General features: G+C 42.7%; 2 protein-coding genes across 4 annotated transcripts; one reads left to right on the top strand and one right to left on the bottom strand.

Annotated features, from left to right (window-relative positions):
- Positions 1–1,813: 1,813 nt before the first annotated feature.
- nit1.S (nitrilase 1 S homeolog) lies at positions 1,814–8,722 on the bottom strand. Of its 3 annotated transcripts, none has more exons than XM_018231904.2 (6): positions 8,599–8,722; positions 6,816–7,067; positions 5,736–5,839; positions 4,259–4,392; positions 3,271–3,396; positions 1,814–2,248 (listed from the first exon to the last, which is right to left on the bottom strand). In XM_018231904.2, exons 1-6 carry the CDS (start codon positions 8,655–8,657, stop codon positions 1,979–1,981), a joined length of 945 nt encoding a protein of 314 aa, XP_018087393.1. In that variant the 5' UTR covers positions 8,658–8,722; the 3' UTR covers positions 1,814–1,978.
- On the top strand, positions 8,673–15,389 carry LOC108700410 (prefoldin subunit 2). Its single transcript, XM_018233564.2, has 4 exons — positions 8,673–8,804; positions 10,820–10,908; positions 11,031–11,154; positions 13,589–15,389. Exons 1-4 carry the CDS (start codon positions 8,676–8,678, stop codon positions 13,766–13,768), a joined length of 522 nt encoding a protein of 173 aa, XP_018089053.1. The 5' UTR covers positions 8,673–8,675; the 3' UTR covers positions 13,769–15,389.
- Positions 15,390–16,798: the final 1,409 nt, after the last annotated feature.

Genomic DNA, 16,798 nt, shown 5'->3' with positions numbered 1-16,798 from the left:
TTATAGAAAGATCCATTATCTGGAAACCCCTGAGCATTCTGGGAAACAGGTCCCATAGCTGTACTAACAATAGCGTGACAATCCCCCTGTAATATATCCATATATAGCCGAGTACTTACAGATTCTAGTTGGATTCTATAAGAAGTTCCTGACACACAGCAAGAAAACTCACTGGCGCTAGGAAATAGTGTTGGTACCAGCGACAGCAGAGATGTTACCTCTACTGCAACCGAACACCAACTGATCTGCCAACAAACTGCCCACTCAACACCTGCATGTTGGGTCATTGTGACATCACAAGTCAATTATGACATCACCATCTCCAACCTCAGTAAACATCACATGACCCAACTGCAAAGTGTAGGGTCCCTAACCACTATTAAATTAGCAGACACAATACTTCCAAATGAAATATATCTAATAAATAGGCCAATACTGAGCTGAGAGAACCAAGTTCTGCTGAAGATTATCCAAACCACAAAAAGAAATGGCCCAAGACTTCCTATTGGTGTTTTAGAATTTAAGAATTTGACTATTTCACTTGAAGAAATTCTAACCATGACAAGCAAAACAGTTAATATGATGCTGAAATTAACAGGACATTGAAAAAAAAGCCTAGGGCGGTGCTTCTTATTCACAGTTTTTAATTTAACTTCAGTATTATTAATTACAAGTATTGGACCTGTTATCCACAAACCCGAATTACAGAAAGGCCATCTCCCATAGAGCCCATTTTATCCAAATTTAAAAACGGATTTCCTTTTTCTGTATAATAATAATAAAACAGTCGCTTGTACTTGATCCCAACTAAGATGTAATTAATCCTTATTGGAAGCAAAACCAGCCTATTGGGTTTATTTAATGTTTTTATGAGTTTCTAATAGACTTAAGGAATGAAGATCTAAATTATAGAAAGATCCATTATCTGGAAACCCCTGAGCATTCTGGAATACAGGTCCCATAGCTGTACTAACAATAGCGTGACAATCCCCCTGTAATATATCCATATATAGCCGAGTACTTACAGATTCTAGTTGGATTCTATAAGAAGTTCCTGACACACAGCAAGAAAACTCACTGGCGCTAGGAAATAGTGTTGGTACCAGCGACAGCAGAGATGTTACCTCTACTGCAACCGAACACCAACTGATCTGCCAACAAACTGCCCACTCAACACCTGCATGTTGGGTCATTGTGACATCACTAGTCAATTATGACATCACCATCTCCAACCTCAGTAAACATCACATGACCCAGCTGCAAAGTGTATGGTCCCTAACCACAAGTCAATTATGACATCATCATCTGAATGACATTTACTGTGTCATTTTATACAGAGTCTTTTTTGCCTTTTGAAGTGGAAATACTCAATTAATGTGAGTTTTTTTAAAACTCTATTTAATTCTATTATACTCAATATTCGAATGGGGGATATTTATTAAAAATAAAATCTAATTTGTAACGCTTGGATGAATATTCCCAACCCGAAAACTGGAATTGAATTAGTCTACTAAAATCGATTCATTTTTTTTTCCGAAAAAACTTTGAATGTCAGGATGGCTACTAACAGCATAAAAATGGTCACTGGACACCACCTAAAACCTCGGCAGGTTTTAGGTGGCGATAGTTACATTCGAGTTTTTAAACCAGAGTATGATACATCTTGAAATTCGAATTAAAATTCTAATCGAGTTCAGATAATTCACAATTTGAATTTGAGAGTTTTGACCATAAAAAAATTCAAAAATTCAGATTTTCAATTCGACCCTTAATAAATCTGCCCCTTAATGTATGAAACAGGAGATTCAGAGTGTTAGGTTCAGCACTTTTATTGAGAATTACTGTAGAGAATCATTGCCGGTGCCATAACCCGGCAATTCCAAGTCACGTTCATTGTCATTCACAGTCACAGATTGAGGAATTTCAGCAATCAGGGGAAAGTCTTTGCCCCCATAGGTGCAGGTGATCCATTATGGAGTCAGTCGGGTTTATTAAAGGAGATTTTCCCATACAGATCAGTCCTGCGGTGCCTCCACACCGGCATGTCCCGCCTCACACGCTCCATGTAGGGAATGTCAATCTCAGCATAACATATTCCTGTTCCTTCCTGGCATTGGCCAATGACCAGCCCCCACGGGTCTACCACCATAGCGTGACCATAGGACGTCCTCTTCTCATTGTGTCTGTCTGTCTGTGCCGCTGCAACTACGTAGCACTGGGTTTCTATGGCACGGGCTCTCAGCAACACCTGGTACAGAACATATACAACAAATTAGGGACTCAGTCACTCCTATGTATTCAACATTGGGAGACTTCCTCCCAGTACACTAGGTACAGTAGGTATGTGGGTAGGTAGTTTGCATGTAGGTGGGAGAGGGGAGGGATACACAGTCCCAGTACAGTAGGTACAGTAGGTATGTGGGTAGGTAGTTTGTGTACAGGTGGGAGAGGGGAGGGATACACAGTCCCAGTACAGTAGGTACAGTAGGTATGTGGGTAGGTAGTTTGCATGTAGGTGGGAGAGGGGAGGGATACACAGTCCCAGTACAGTAGGTACAGTAGGTATGTGGGTAGGTAGTTTGTGTACAGGTGGGAGAGGGGAGGGATACACAGTCCCAGTACAGTAGGTATGTGGGTAGGTAGTTTGTGTGCAGGTGGGAGAGGGGAGGGATACACAGTCCCAGTACAGTAGGTACAGTAGGTATGTGGGTAGGTAGTTTGTGTGCAGGTGGGAGAGGGGAGGGATACACAGTCCCAGTACAGTAGGTACAGTAGGTATGTGGGTAGGTAGTTTGTGTGCAGGTGGGGGAGGGGAGGGATACACAGTCCCAGTACAGTAGGTACAGTAGGTATGTGGGTAGGTAGTTTGTGTGCAGGTGGGAGAGGGGAGGGATACACAGTCCCAGTACAGTAGGTACAGTAGGTATGTGGGTAGGTAGTTTGTGTGCAGGTGGGAGAGGGGAGGGATACACAGTCCCAGTACAGTAGGTACAGTAGGTATGTGGGTAGGTAGTTTGTGTACAGGTGGGAGAGGGGAGGGATACACAGTCCCAGTACAGTAGGTACAGTAGGTATGTGGGTAGGTAGTTTGTGTGCAGGTGGGGGAGGGGAGGGATACACAGTCCCAGTACAGTAGGTACAGTAGGTATGTGGGTAGGTAGTTTGTGTGCAGGTGGGAGAGGGGAGGGATACACAGTCCCAGTACAGTAGGTACAGTAGGTATGTGGGTAGGTAGTTTCTATGTTGGCAGAATACAAATTCAATACAAACCTCCCAATGTGCCAGACCAGTAGTGAGGGTGAAGGCAGAAGGGTAAGTGAGAAGTTCTGCTCCTTGTTGGGCCAGAGCCAAGGAGAATTCTGGGAAGCGGAGGTCGTAACACACCCCCAGGCCAATCTGTATAGGAAACAAATAACAATATGTTTGTCTCTGTTGCAGAGCCGGACCTACCCGGCCAGGTGCCCTAGGGGAGAGACGGGACTGGACACGGGGTCGGCGACACAGCAGGTACGTGCCTGTCACCCCCCCAGCTTTGCGCCCTAGGCACGTGCCTACTCTGCCTCCCCCTAGTTCCGGCCCTGCTTTGTTGTTACTCAGATATCGGGTTGCCACTTGCCCAGTATTTGCATAAAATTATAGGAAGGCCGGTATTTTATTCAGGAAAAGGTGACAACCCTACTCAGATATGATACAAAGTCATGTGATTCAGCAGTAGATATTAATGTTACTCTATTGTATCGGCTACACAGAAATACAGTGACACCTGCTGGAGGGGAATGGCCCTGCAACACAATCTCTTTTCTCAATAACACAGCCGGGGAGTTTGTGTATAACTGTATCTCTCCTGTGTAACCAGTGTCTGCTCCTTTCAGCTGCTGTAATACTAATGATGGCTATTAATGATGGTTATTAATGATGGTTATTAATGATGTCTATTAATGATGGCTATTAATGATGGCTATTAATGATGGCTATTAATGATGTCTATTAATGATGGCTATTAATGATGGCTATTAATGATGGTTATTAATGATGGCTATTAATGATGTTATTAATGATGTCTATTAATGATGGTTATTAATGATGGTACAAGGGATGTGGGGAAGCAGAAACGTAGAGCAAGTGCTGAGAAATCAGTATGTGGGAACAGTGTAATTAATTCGATATTTATTGCTGCCCCCCTATATTTATGGATGAGAGGGGGGGAACTGAAGTGCTGATTGGAAATGCATTGCTCCCCCAAACCAGCGCTCCTTACCTTTCCTGCTGGAGAAGTGATGGGGCGAATAAGCTCTGCTCCGGGGAGGGTGGAACTGCTCTCTCTGAGTGACACTCCATTCTGCAAGTCTACGTCAAACAGGTGAGCCTTGCGGTACACCGATACTATGTGCCCTGTATCAGAGGAGCATGGGAAAAGATATTATATTATATATATACCGTAGATTGTTCACCTTTAAATTAACTGTTAGTAGGATGTAGAGAGGGATATTCTGAGACAATTTGCAATTGGTTTTCATTCTTTATTATCTGTGGTTTTTGACTTATTTAGTTTTTTATTCAGCAGCTCTCCGGTTTGTAATTTCAGCCATCTGGTTGCTAGGGTCCAAATTCCCCTAGCAACCATGTATTGATATGAATAAGAGACTGCAATATAAATAGGAGAGGCCTGAATAGAGAGATGAGGAATAAAAAGCAGCAAAACATTTGTAACTTTATAGAGCATTTGTTTTTTGGATGGGGGTCAGTGACCCGCATTTGAAAGCTGGAAAGAGTCAGAAGAAGAAGGCAAACATTTAAAAAAAAACTATAAACAAGAACAATAAATAATGGAGGCCAATTGAAAAGTAGCTTAGAATTAGCCATTCTATAACATACTAAAAGTTAACTTAAAGGGATTCTGTCATAATTTGTATATGTAAATGACACTGTTTACACTGCAAATAATTGACTGTACAATATAAAATGTCATTCCTGAACCAGCAAGTGTATTTAGTTGTAATATTGGTGTGTAGGTGCATCTCAGCTCATTTTGCCTGGTCATGTGATTTCAGAAAGAGCCTGCACTTTAGCATGGAACTGCTTTCTGGCAGCCTGTTGTTTCTCCTACTCAATGTAACTGAATGTGTCTCAGTGGGACCTGGATTTTACTATTGAGTGCTGTTCTTAGATCTACCAGGCAGCTGTTATCTTGTGTTAGGGAGCTGCTATCTGGTTACCTTCCCATTGTTCTGTTGTTTGGCTGCTGGGGGGGGGGGTGATATCAGTCCAACTTGCAGTACAGCAGTAAAGAGTGACTGAAGGTTATCAGAGCACAAGTCACATGACTGGGGGCAGCTGGGAAACTGACAACATGTCTAGCCCTGTGTCAGATTTCAAAATTAGATATAAAAAATCTGTTTGCTCTTTTGAGGAATGGATTTCAGTGCAGAATTCTGCTGGAGCAGCTCTATTAACTGATGTGTTTTGAAATATGTATTTAATTTAATATCCCGTTAAATGTGAACTACCCCTTTAAGCAACAGCTCCAGCCAAGGGCTCTATTGAGCTCAGGGGTCACACCAGAGACTATTAAACGCAGCTGTATTCCTGCTGAGAGACACGACACCCTTTACATTGAGTGACATCTGCAAAATTACCCAACCCATATAGAATAGAGTGGGTGTGGCTAAATGATCTCCGCCCCATTCCCCCAAACGCTTTGCTTTATGCCCAAAAAGCAAGAGAAGGGGCCCTACCTGTGTTGTCCACAACCACGTGAGAATTGGAAATGCGTTGGTCCGTGTCCCAGTTGGGTCCTTTCTCATGAAATCCCCCCAGGGAAAGCCAGAGCCCACACTCCCTAATATAAAGCAGCAATAGAGGGGAGTTAGGAATCAAACACGGGGGGCTCCCAGCAAGACACACTGTATAATGGAGCCAAGCGATGGATACACAACCCCAGATGCATTGGCACTAAGGATGCACCGAATCCAGGATTCGGCCTTTTTCAGCAGGATTCGGCTGAACCAAATCTGAATCTGCATATGCAAATTAGGGGTGTGTTGGGAAATCACGTGACTTTTTTGTGACAGAACAAGGAAGTAAAAAATTTGCATATGCAAATTAGTAGGGATGCACCGAATCCACTATTTTGGATTTGGCCGAACCCCCGAATCCTTTGCGAAAGATTCGGCCGAATACCGAACCGATGCATATTAGGGATGGGAAGGGGAAAACATGTTTTACTTCCTCGTTTTCTGACAAAAAGTCACGCGATTTCCCTCCCTGCCCCTAATTTGCATATGTAAATTAGGATTCGGATTTGGTTCGGCTGGGCAGAAGGATTCAGCCGAATCCAAATCCTGCTGAAAAAGGCCGAATCCTGAACCGAATCCTGGATTTGGTGCATCCCTACAAATTAGGATGCGGTTCGGTATTCAGCCGAATCTTTCGCGAAGGATTCGGCCGAATCCAAAATAGTGGATTTGGTGGTGGCTAGTGTTGCCACCCAGCCGGTATTTTACCGGCCTAGCCGGTAAAACACCAGCCAAGGCCGGTATTACAAATTTACCGGCAATGTAGCTGCCGGTAAATTTGTAATACACCTAAAAAAAGCCCGTGGCGTGCCCCAGCCTGCTCCAAACTTACCTTTTTCCTGGGCTTCTTGCCAAATTCACGTGTATGGTTCCGCCCCCTTTGACATCACGACCCGGCCAGCCAATAGCGCGTCACGGTCCCACCCCTTTATCGTCACGGCCCCGCCCTTTTAACACCGCCCCTTCCACCTGCCGGTATAGATTATTTTAAAAGGTGGCAACCCTAGTGGTGGCACATACCTGGCGAGTTGGGTGTAACGCTGAATGGTGTCCCCATGTAGAGACTCAGCCAGACTCAGCGTCTCCTCAATGCTGCCCCCGATATAGTCAAAGGCTTCCGGCAGAAACACCATGCAAGCGCGACGCCCCGCAGCCTCCCGGATCAGCCGCGAACACGTGGCGAAATTCTTCTCCTTATCAGAGGTTGAAGTCATCTGGCACACGGCAATCAGGGGCTTGTGGGCACCAGCCATTGCACTCAGGCTTCTAACCCTGTAATTGGGCAACAGATTTAGTCCAATCAGATTTAGTCCAAGCATTTAATCTCTCCCACCAATAGGAGTCATTGCCTGTTGATGAGGTTCAGTCTCCCAGTGCCTTTCCTATAGCGGCAATGGCCACACAATTGCAGTTGCCATATTGGATTCACTTAAAGGACCAGTAACATCAATTTTTTTTCATTTGTTAACGTAGAACGAAAAAAACCCACAAAGACATATTAAACTTTTAAGTCTTTATTAAAAAATAACTTACCGAAACTCCGCTTGCGCTCCTCTTCAGAAAAGGCGACGATCCATCGTGCGGCTCTCGATCTCTCCTCCCTGGCTATCTCCTATAAGGAAGGCAGGGAGGAGAAATCGAGCGTCGCACGATGGATTGTCGCCTTTTCTGAAGAGGAGCGCAAACTGAATTTTATTTCTTAATAAATATTTAGCGATTTAAAAGCTTATTATGTCTTCGTGTTTTTTTTTTTTTTTCTACACTAAAGAATTTTTTAATAAAAAAAATTGATGTTACTGGTCCTTTAATGGAGACGAAAAAGAGCAATCGATAGGGGGTGTCTAAATGTTAGGGCACCCCCAATTATATATATATATATATATATATATATATATATATATTCTTCTCTACTGTAGGAAACACTGTTACTTTAATAAAGGGCATCCTCCTAAACACGTGACCCAGTTGGCCCATAACACCCTCTTATGTATGGGGATGAGAGAGGGACTGGGTGGGATCCCCAGTTTATACAGTAATCTGCACCTGTGATGCCTTCTTGTAACACAGGGGATGCTGGGAAATGTAGTATAACAGGTGACTGAGCAATAACAGGGGCACTAGTGAGCAGACACAGCAGGAGAATTGCCACACGTCTGTACTGGATGTCACTCATTGGCTGAGCATTCTGGGATATGTAGTTACAGGGGTGGGTTCACCTTTAAATTAACTTTCAGTAGGTTAGAGAATGGCCAATTCTAAGCAACATTTCCATTGGTCTTCATTTTTTTTCTGTTTGAATTCTTCTGATTCTTTCCAGCTTCCAAATAGAGGGGGTCACTGACCCCATGTAATAAACAAAGACTCTGTAAGGCTACAAATGTATTGTTAATTGTTACTTTTTATCCCTCATCTTTCTATTCAGGCCTCTCCTATTCATATTCCAGTCTCTTATTCACATCAGTGATGGTTGCTAGGGGAATTTGGACCCTAGCAACCAGATTACTGGAATTACAAACTGGAGAGCTTCTGAATAACCACAAATAATAAAGAATGAAAACCAATAGCAAATAGTCTCAGAATATCCCCCAGTACATCACACTGACAGTTATTATAAAGATGAACAATCCGTTTGAGGGAACCGACCCTATATCCGGACACAGGGTTAAAGTCACAGTCTATAGCAGTCTGCACAAGGGCGTGTGGACACAAGGCAGAGCCTAAGACCCTGTCCTGTCCCGCGAAGCTCACGCTCCTCTACATTTTCCCAGGAGGCCTTAGTTGCCACTGCGCACACGTCACTCACCAGGGCCCGACTATGACACGGCTAACCCGCCCCACCAACAACCAGGCGCTTCCGGTCATGCCGCTCCCTTTCTCAACATGGCGCCGGCAGAACTTCCCCCAGGCGGAAATGACGTTATAACGGATAGACTCCCTTTGCGCTGTGAAGCTGCGCAGTGTCAGAGAACGATGGCGTCTAATGCGGTGAAACAGGCGGCAGCCGAGCAGGTACCGGGCACGGGGAGGAGGGAATAACGGCAACTGGGATGTGTGTGCCGCTGTTCTCTTATATCTGCTCTTACCTGCACTTAAAGGGCAACTATACCCTCTAAACTAATTGCCATTGTCACTCGTTTCTATATATAGAGCCATGTGCTGCCATTGACTCCCTTTATATTCACATCAGGAGCAGCTCTTCTACCGACATTCACTTCCTGCACAAACTAGACACATCTCCCACAATCCTCCACTGCTACATTGCTTGGGCCTCTTTCTTTCCTCCTCAAGGGTATAGTTCCCCTTTAAATTAACTGTTACTTTGATGTACAGAGGGATATTCTGAGACAATTTGTAATTGGTTTTCATTTTTTATTATTTGTGGTTTTAGGAATTATTAAGCTTTTTATTCAGCAGCTCTCTAGTTTGTAATTTCAGCCATCTGGTTGCTAGGATCCAATTTCCCCTAGCAACCATGCATTGATTTAAATAAGGAACTGGAATATGTATAGGAGGGTCCAAACAAAAATATATTTATATTGCAAAATTCTAAGGTTTAATTAATTTATTAAGCTTTTTATTCAGCAGCTCTCCGGTGTGTAATTTCAGCCATCTGGTTGCTAGGGTCCAAATTCCCCTAGCAACCATGCACTGATTTGAATAAGAGACTGGAATATGAATAGGAGAGGCCTGAATAGAAACCTGAATAATAAAGATGGTGTCAGTGTCCCCCGTTGTAAGGCGGAAAGAGCAAATAATTCAAAAAGTTTGAAAAGACAAATAATTCAAAAACTATAACAAATAAATCATAAAAAACAACTGAAAAGTTGCTTAGAATTGGCCCTTGTATAACATACGAAAAGTTAACTTAAAGGTGAATCACCCCTTTGAACACAGCTTTCTTAAAGACTTAAAGGAGAATGCAACCCTTAACTTAAACCCCCCCCCTACATAGACCCCACCTCTCCCTCCTTCCCCCAGCCTAAGTGTTACCCTGGGCAAGTGCCCCTAACGTTTTTCTTACCCCTCGGTGCAGATTCAGGCACGATTTCACAATTCAGCAATCTGGTTGCTATGGTCCCAATTCCCCTAGCAACCATGCCCTGATTTGAATAGGAGAGGCCTGAATACAAAGATGAGGAATAAAAAGTAGCAATAACAATACATTTGTAGCCTTAGAGAGAATTTGTTTTGTACATGGGGTCAGTGACCCCTCCACCTACCCATTTGAAAGCTGCAAAGAGTCAGAAGAAAGCAAATAATTCAAAAACTACTGCAAAAGAAAAAAATGAAGGCCAATTGAAAAGTTGCTTAGAATTGGCCATTATGTAACATACTAAGTGTTAACTTAAAGGAGAAGTAAACCCCTTATTAAAAAAACCCTACCCCATAGACCCCCTCCATCCACCCCCCCCCAGCCTAGCTGCCCCCTGGGCAAATGCCCCTAACTTTTTACTTACCCCTCGGAGCAGATTCACGGCATCCGAGTTCACGGCAGCCATCTTCATCGGGAAGTAAGTTGCGTTTCGGCCCATGCGCAGTTGGAGCAGTCTTTGAATTCCTGTTAACTGCGCATGCGCTGAAAGTCATAAAAGCGCCAGAAGAACACGGCGCACGTCAACTCCGATGCCGTAAATTGACACCGAGGGGTAAGTAAAAAGTTAGGGGCATTTGCCCGGGGTAACGTAATTAAATTGTAATTGCTATTCATTAAACTTAAAACATCAAACTTTAGAATTTTGCAATATAAATATTTTCTGTTTGGACCCTCCCCTATTCATATTCCAGTTTTTTATTCAAATCAGTGCATGGTTGCTAGGGGAATTTGGAGCCTAGCGACCAGACTGCTGAAATTACAAACTGGAGAGCTGCTGAATAAAAAGCTAAATAAGTCAAAAACCGCAAATAATAAAAAATGAAAACCAATTGCAAATTGTCTCAGAATATCCCTCTGTGCATCATACTAACAGTTAATTTAAAGGAGACCACCCCCTTTAATAAGAACTCTCCTGTGTTTGTGGCTGCAGGTGGTGGCCGGGTTTAATCGCCTGCGTCAGGAGCAGCGAGGTCTTGCGTCCAAGGCAGCGGAACTGGAGATGGAGCTCAATGAGCACACGTGAGTCTTCCTTCATTCCACCTCATTGTCCTTTTCTCTCTTTCGTGCTACATTTGTTCTGTAGTCGCACTGTGTGCTGCCAGTTCATAGTAGGGTTACTATACGTCTCTCTGGCTGCGCAGGTTGGTTATCGACACCCTGAAGGACGTGGATCAGGGCAGGAAGTGTTACCGGATGGTCGGGGGGGTGCTGGTGGAACGCACGGTCAAGGAGGTGCTCCCGGCTCTGGAGAAGAACAAGGAGCAGGTAATGTTCTGGTGAACTCAACGGCTTTTCACATTGTTCCCCCGAAATAGACTCTTTTCAATTTCGTAACATTTTTTTTTATTTTTTAGCATTTTTGCAAAATTCTAAACTTTAATGTTTTAAATTTAATGTCCCTGGTGTTTGTCTGACAACTCAGTAATTCAGCTGCATCTGATCTATTACAATTTTGCCACAATTAGTTGATACGTTTAGTTGATACAATTAGTTGTTACGTTTAGTTGATACGTTTAGTTGATACAATTAGTTGATACGTTTAGTTGTTACGTTTAGTTGATACAATTAGTTGTTACGTTTAGTTGTTACGTTTAGTTGATACAATTAGTTGATAAGATTAGTTGTTACGTTTAGTTGTTACATTTAGTTGATACGATTAGTTGTTACGTTTAGTTGATACGTTTAGTTGATACAATTAGTTGTTACGGTTAGTTGATACAATTAGTTGTTACGTTTAGTTGATACAATTAGTTGTTACGTTTAGTTGCTACGATTAGTTGTTACGTTTAGTTGATACAATTAGTTGTTACGTTTAGTTGATACGATTAGTTGTTACGTTTAGTTGATACGATTAGTTGTTACGTTTAGTTGTTACGTTTAGTTGATACGATTAGTTGATACGATTAGTTGATACGTTTAGTTAATACGATTAGTTGTTACGTTTAGTTGATACGATTAGTTGTTACGTTTAGTTGTTACGTTTAGTTGATACATTTAGTTGATACGATTAGTTGATACGATTAGTTGATACGTTTAGTTAATACGATTAGTTGTTACGTTTAGTTGATACGATTAGTTGATACGATTAGTTGATACGTTTAGTTGATACAATTAGTTGTTACGTTTAGTTTATACAATTAGTTGATACGTTTAGTTGATACAATTAGTTGTTACGTTTAGTTTATACAATTAGTTGATACGTTTAGTTGATACAATTAGTTGATACGTTTAGTTGTTACATTTAGTTGTTACTTTTGACACGTTTAGTTGATAGGTTTAGTTGTTATGTTTAGTTGATACATTTAGTTGTAACATTTGACACGTTTAGTTGATACAATTAGTTGATCCATTTCTCAGCAGCATCTCTGGAATATTAGTAACTATTGTATCAAGTCTAACCTGTAATGAAACTCAGAGATTCTACTCAGCAGGGACAAAGATAAGAAATGTATCAACTAAATGTATCAATTTAGAACAGGTTACAGGGTCGGCGACCCCTCCTCCCAGAGCTGCTTTAGAAGGTGAAAAATGACACATTACACTTTAATATTAGAAAAACTGTCACACATAGAAAATAGAAAGTAATTGGAAAAAGTCTTTAATTCTGGTGAAGTGTCTGACACCAACTGAACTGAAACAAGTGTTGGAAGATGAAAATCCCCTTTAATTGGGCATAAACCTTAGTAAGAAGTGGGTGAGACCAAGTGAGGGGGTCAGTGGGGACGTTGTTTGTGGAGGGCTGATTTGGTCCTTCCATGTAACTATCCCCCCACGTCTCCTCTCTCTGCAGATTGACAAGATCCTGGACTCAGGATAAAGTATAGAATCTAGGGATGTAACAAATCCAGGATTCGCTTCAGGATTCAGTCAGGATTCTGCCTTTTTTAGCAGGATTTGAAATTCGGCCGAATCCTAATTTGCATATGCAATTTAAGGGCAGGGTGGGGAAATCACGTGACTTTATGTCAAAAACCAAGGAAGTAAAAAATGTTTTCCCCTTCCCACCCCTAATTTGCATATGGAAATTAGGGTTCGGTACTGTATTCAACTAATTCTTTCGCAAAGGGTTTGGTTTGAAACAAAAATAGTGGATTCGGTGTATCCCTAATAGAAACTGGAATAAACCGCTTCAAGGCGGTATTTCAAACTAAAAGTGTTCATTTATTAGCAGTGTACGTGTTTCGGGTACAACCCTTTCTCAATCGTATACAAGTGCAGGGTATTATGGGATTAAATACCCTCCTCCCACCCAGGAACCGCCCCCATTCACCTCATTAAAGTGAAATCAACATAATTGCAAACAAATTGCAAAAAATACAAGACGTGTCCGTTTTTTTTAAATTTTTTTATACTTTGATCAAATCCAGTCTAGTGATCATCCATTTGTGTATTGGTGTCCAGAAAAGTCTTTTAAAGTCCATATGTGCCTATCCCTGGGTTTGTTACTTAAATCCAAAGTAGTGCAATATAAGGCTACGTTACGGGACGCATGTGATGTATGTAACTCCATATGTTCTATGTATGTAATTCATGTGATTTAGTTGTATAAACACATTTACTGTACAGCGCTACGCAATATGTTGGCGCTATATAAATACATGATAATAGTAATGTAGGATACCAGTTTGAATAGTTTATACACACACACCCACCAGCAGCTGAATTAAACATGGCTCCCCCACGTCTCGTCTCTCTGCAGATTGACAAGATCCTGGAGTCGCTGAACACACAACTACAGACCAAGGGTCGGGAGCTGAATGAATTCCGGGAAAAGCACAACATCCGGATCATGGGGGAGGACGAGGCAAAGCAGCCCCCCAAAGAAGGCGGGGATAACGACGGCTCCAAACCCAGTTCTGCGGGTGTCCTGGTGTCCTGATCCCCCGTGTGTCCGGTTATTACCTGCCCAGAGTAAAGCTCCTCTACCATTGGACACAACCTTACACAGACTCCTCCCCTTTCCACGCTCTTACACCCAAGGACATTTCTGGTGGACTTTAAACTTAATGTGCATTTCAGTTCTGTCTGTCCCTCTGGTGCCTGGAGTTTCATACAATGCCATATTTGTCTGCCACATCCAACTGCCAGTTTGTCCCAGTCATTCTGCAATAATATCTCCCTGCTCCTTACTCTGAGGATGGGGAACGTGTGTCCTTCCTGCTGTGTACAACTACAACTTTATGCATCCACATTAGGCTACAAGTGCAGGCATGATGGGAATTGTAGTGCAATACAAACCCCACCTTGCTCGTATGCAGACCATTAATATTACTCAGATCATGTGTTATTAATAGGCAAGCATTTCATTTAGCTTTATTAGTTACATCCCACTGGGTAAGTGAATCTAATCCCCCACGGGCTGCTCTCTTTCCCATGGTCAAGCCTGTTGTGTGGGTTCTCCATCACATTGATATCTATATAGGGATTGTAGTGCAGGGGGTGGAGTTTCACAGTAAGAGGGAGGCTTTGCTCCACCTTTTTTCTGCTTCCCTCGGCCTATAGAAAGCACCACAGGAGGTTAGGCCTGTTACTTGGGCCTAGGCCCCACACTTACCATGGGAAAGAGAGCAGCCCAGAAGCAGCAGTACAGTTCTTTGTCTGGGTAAGTTTTGGTGGGGGAATTAAATGAACTTTCTGTGGCTTAGAAAGTTTGGTCTCGTACTGCAAAGGCTTCTGGGATATATGCCCTCAGTTTTTTGGGTTTTTTTGCGTGACGAAGTTTATTGGGGGCGTGTCACAAAGTTGGTATTTATGTGAACTCTACAGGTTTATTTTACTTTGAACATTTCAGCTGTCACATACAGGCGGCACCCAACAAGGGCGTGTCTCAAGGGGCGTGTCTAGACAGCAGTCGCCAATTGCTGCCTTTTCTTAAAGGGGTGCTTCACCTTTAAGTTCACTTTTACCATGTTACAGAATGGGCAGTTACTGTATAAGCAACTTTTCATTTGGTCTTCATTAGTTGTTCGTTTTTTCTTTTTTTATAGGTTTTTAGTGACACTATCCAGCTTTGAAATGGGGGTCACTGACCCCATCTAAAATCAAATGCTCTGTAAGGCTACACATTCATAATTATTGCTACTTATTATTCCTCAAACTTTCTATTCCGTCCCTCCTTTGTTCTTATTCCAGTCCCTTATTCAAATCAATGCATGGTTGCTAGGGAAATTTGGACCCTAGCAACCTGATTGCTGAAATTGCAAACTGGAGAGCTGCTGAATAAAAAGCGAAAAAACTCAAAAACCATAAAAAATGAAAACTAATTGCAAATTGTCCAACAATATCCCTCTCTACATCATACTGACAGTTAATTTAAAGGTGACACCCCTGAATTGCGTTGGGTGCTTTAATGGGAGGAAATAAAATGTGACACCTCTACATCGGGTGCCGCCGCTGAACGAGGGAGGTGCTCACTTAATACAGAAAATAAAGGGGAGGAGCCAAGCATTGGGCTGTGTATCTCATTGGTTGTGTACAATACAATATTTGCTTGTTGAAAACGCGTGAGTGCATTTGTACTTGGATTAATGGAGGGGTAACTGTGTGTATATTGGTGCAACTAAGGCCTGTGTTACCCCTTTTAAAGGGTAAGTAAAATGTCAGAACAAAATTCCCATTAGTATGTTCTGTACAGCTGAGGATTATGGGTATATTGCCTTCAGCTGGATGAGGCTGCTCTACATAGGGAGCAGATCTGACAAACATTTTTATGGGTGTAAAGGAAAATGAGTTGGGGGGTTTATGTGGCCTTTAAGATGTTCTTCAGTTATAATGGACTTATAATTACAATAGTTTGGTTGTTCTATTCCTTTAATATAAACCCAAAGTGTGACACTCGTTCTCATTCCCTGTGCTCCGCTGTTAAAGCGCCAGCCCCCCGTGTTTTTCCCATAAGTCTCTGTGGGTACAGTTAGATTTCAGAGTCCGCCCCAAAGCCCCCCCACCAGGTAGAGCCGGTCGTTGAGCAGACGTATCCGGTGACCCACTCGCTTGTGCCGGAGCTTTGAACCCGGGAAGTGGAACCAGCAGGGAGGGGAGAAGGTAATTAGATTTTATTTGTTGGTTTCGCTGAGTCCCATCTTAGCCATGGGAGGAGAACAGCCCAGAATAGACAGTCTCATGGTATGGATTTTAGAAAGGGAGGGAACTAATTGGGCTACTGCAAAGGCATTGACGTCTCTAATTGGTGACCAGTCTAATTGGTGAGCTGCCACATCCAACTGCCAGTTTGTCCCATTCATTCTGCAGTAATGTCATATCTACCCGCCCCCCCCGTGTCCTTCCTGCTGTGTACAACTACAACTTTATGCATCCACATTAGGCTACAAGTGCAGGCATGATGGGAATTGTAGTGCAATACAAACCTTACCTTGCTCGTATGCAGACCATTAATATTACTCAGCTTAGATCATGTGTTATTAATAGGCAAGCATTTCATTTAGCTTTATTACTTACATCCCACTGGGTAAGTGAATCTAATCCCCCACGGGCTGCTCTCTTTCCCATGGCCAAGCCTGTTGTGTGGGTTCTCCATCACATTGATATCTATATAGGGATTGTAGTGCAGGGGGTGGAGTTTCACAGTAAGAGGGAGGCTTTGCTCCACCTTTTTTCTGCTTCCCTCGGCCTATAGAAAGCACCGCAGGAGGTTAGGCCTGTTACTTGGGCCTAGGCCCCACACTTACCATGGGAAAGAGAGCAGCCCAGAAGCAGCAGTACAGTTCTTTGTCTGGGTAAGTTTTGGGGAGTAATTAAATGAACTTGGGTGTGGCTTTGGAAGTTTGGCCTCATACTGCAAAGGCTTCTGGGATATGTATGCCCTCTGTAGTTTTTTTTTGTATGACAAAGCTTGTTGGGGGCGTGTCACAAGGTTGTACTGCAAAGGCATTAAAGTGTCTAATTGGTGACT

Source organism: Xenopus laevis, chromosome 8S (assembly GCF_017654675.1).
Source record: "Xenopus laevis strain J_2021 chromosome 8S, Xenopus_laevis_v10.1, whole genome shotgun sequence".
NCBI lineage: Eukaryota > Metazoa > Chordata > Amphibia > Anura > Pipidae > Xenopus > Xenopus laevis.
Note: the sequence above shows the minus strand (reverse complement) of the source record. Positions and strands in the feature narration are given on the sequence as shown.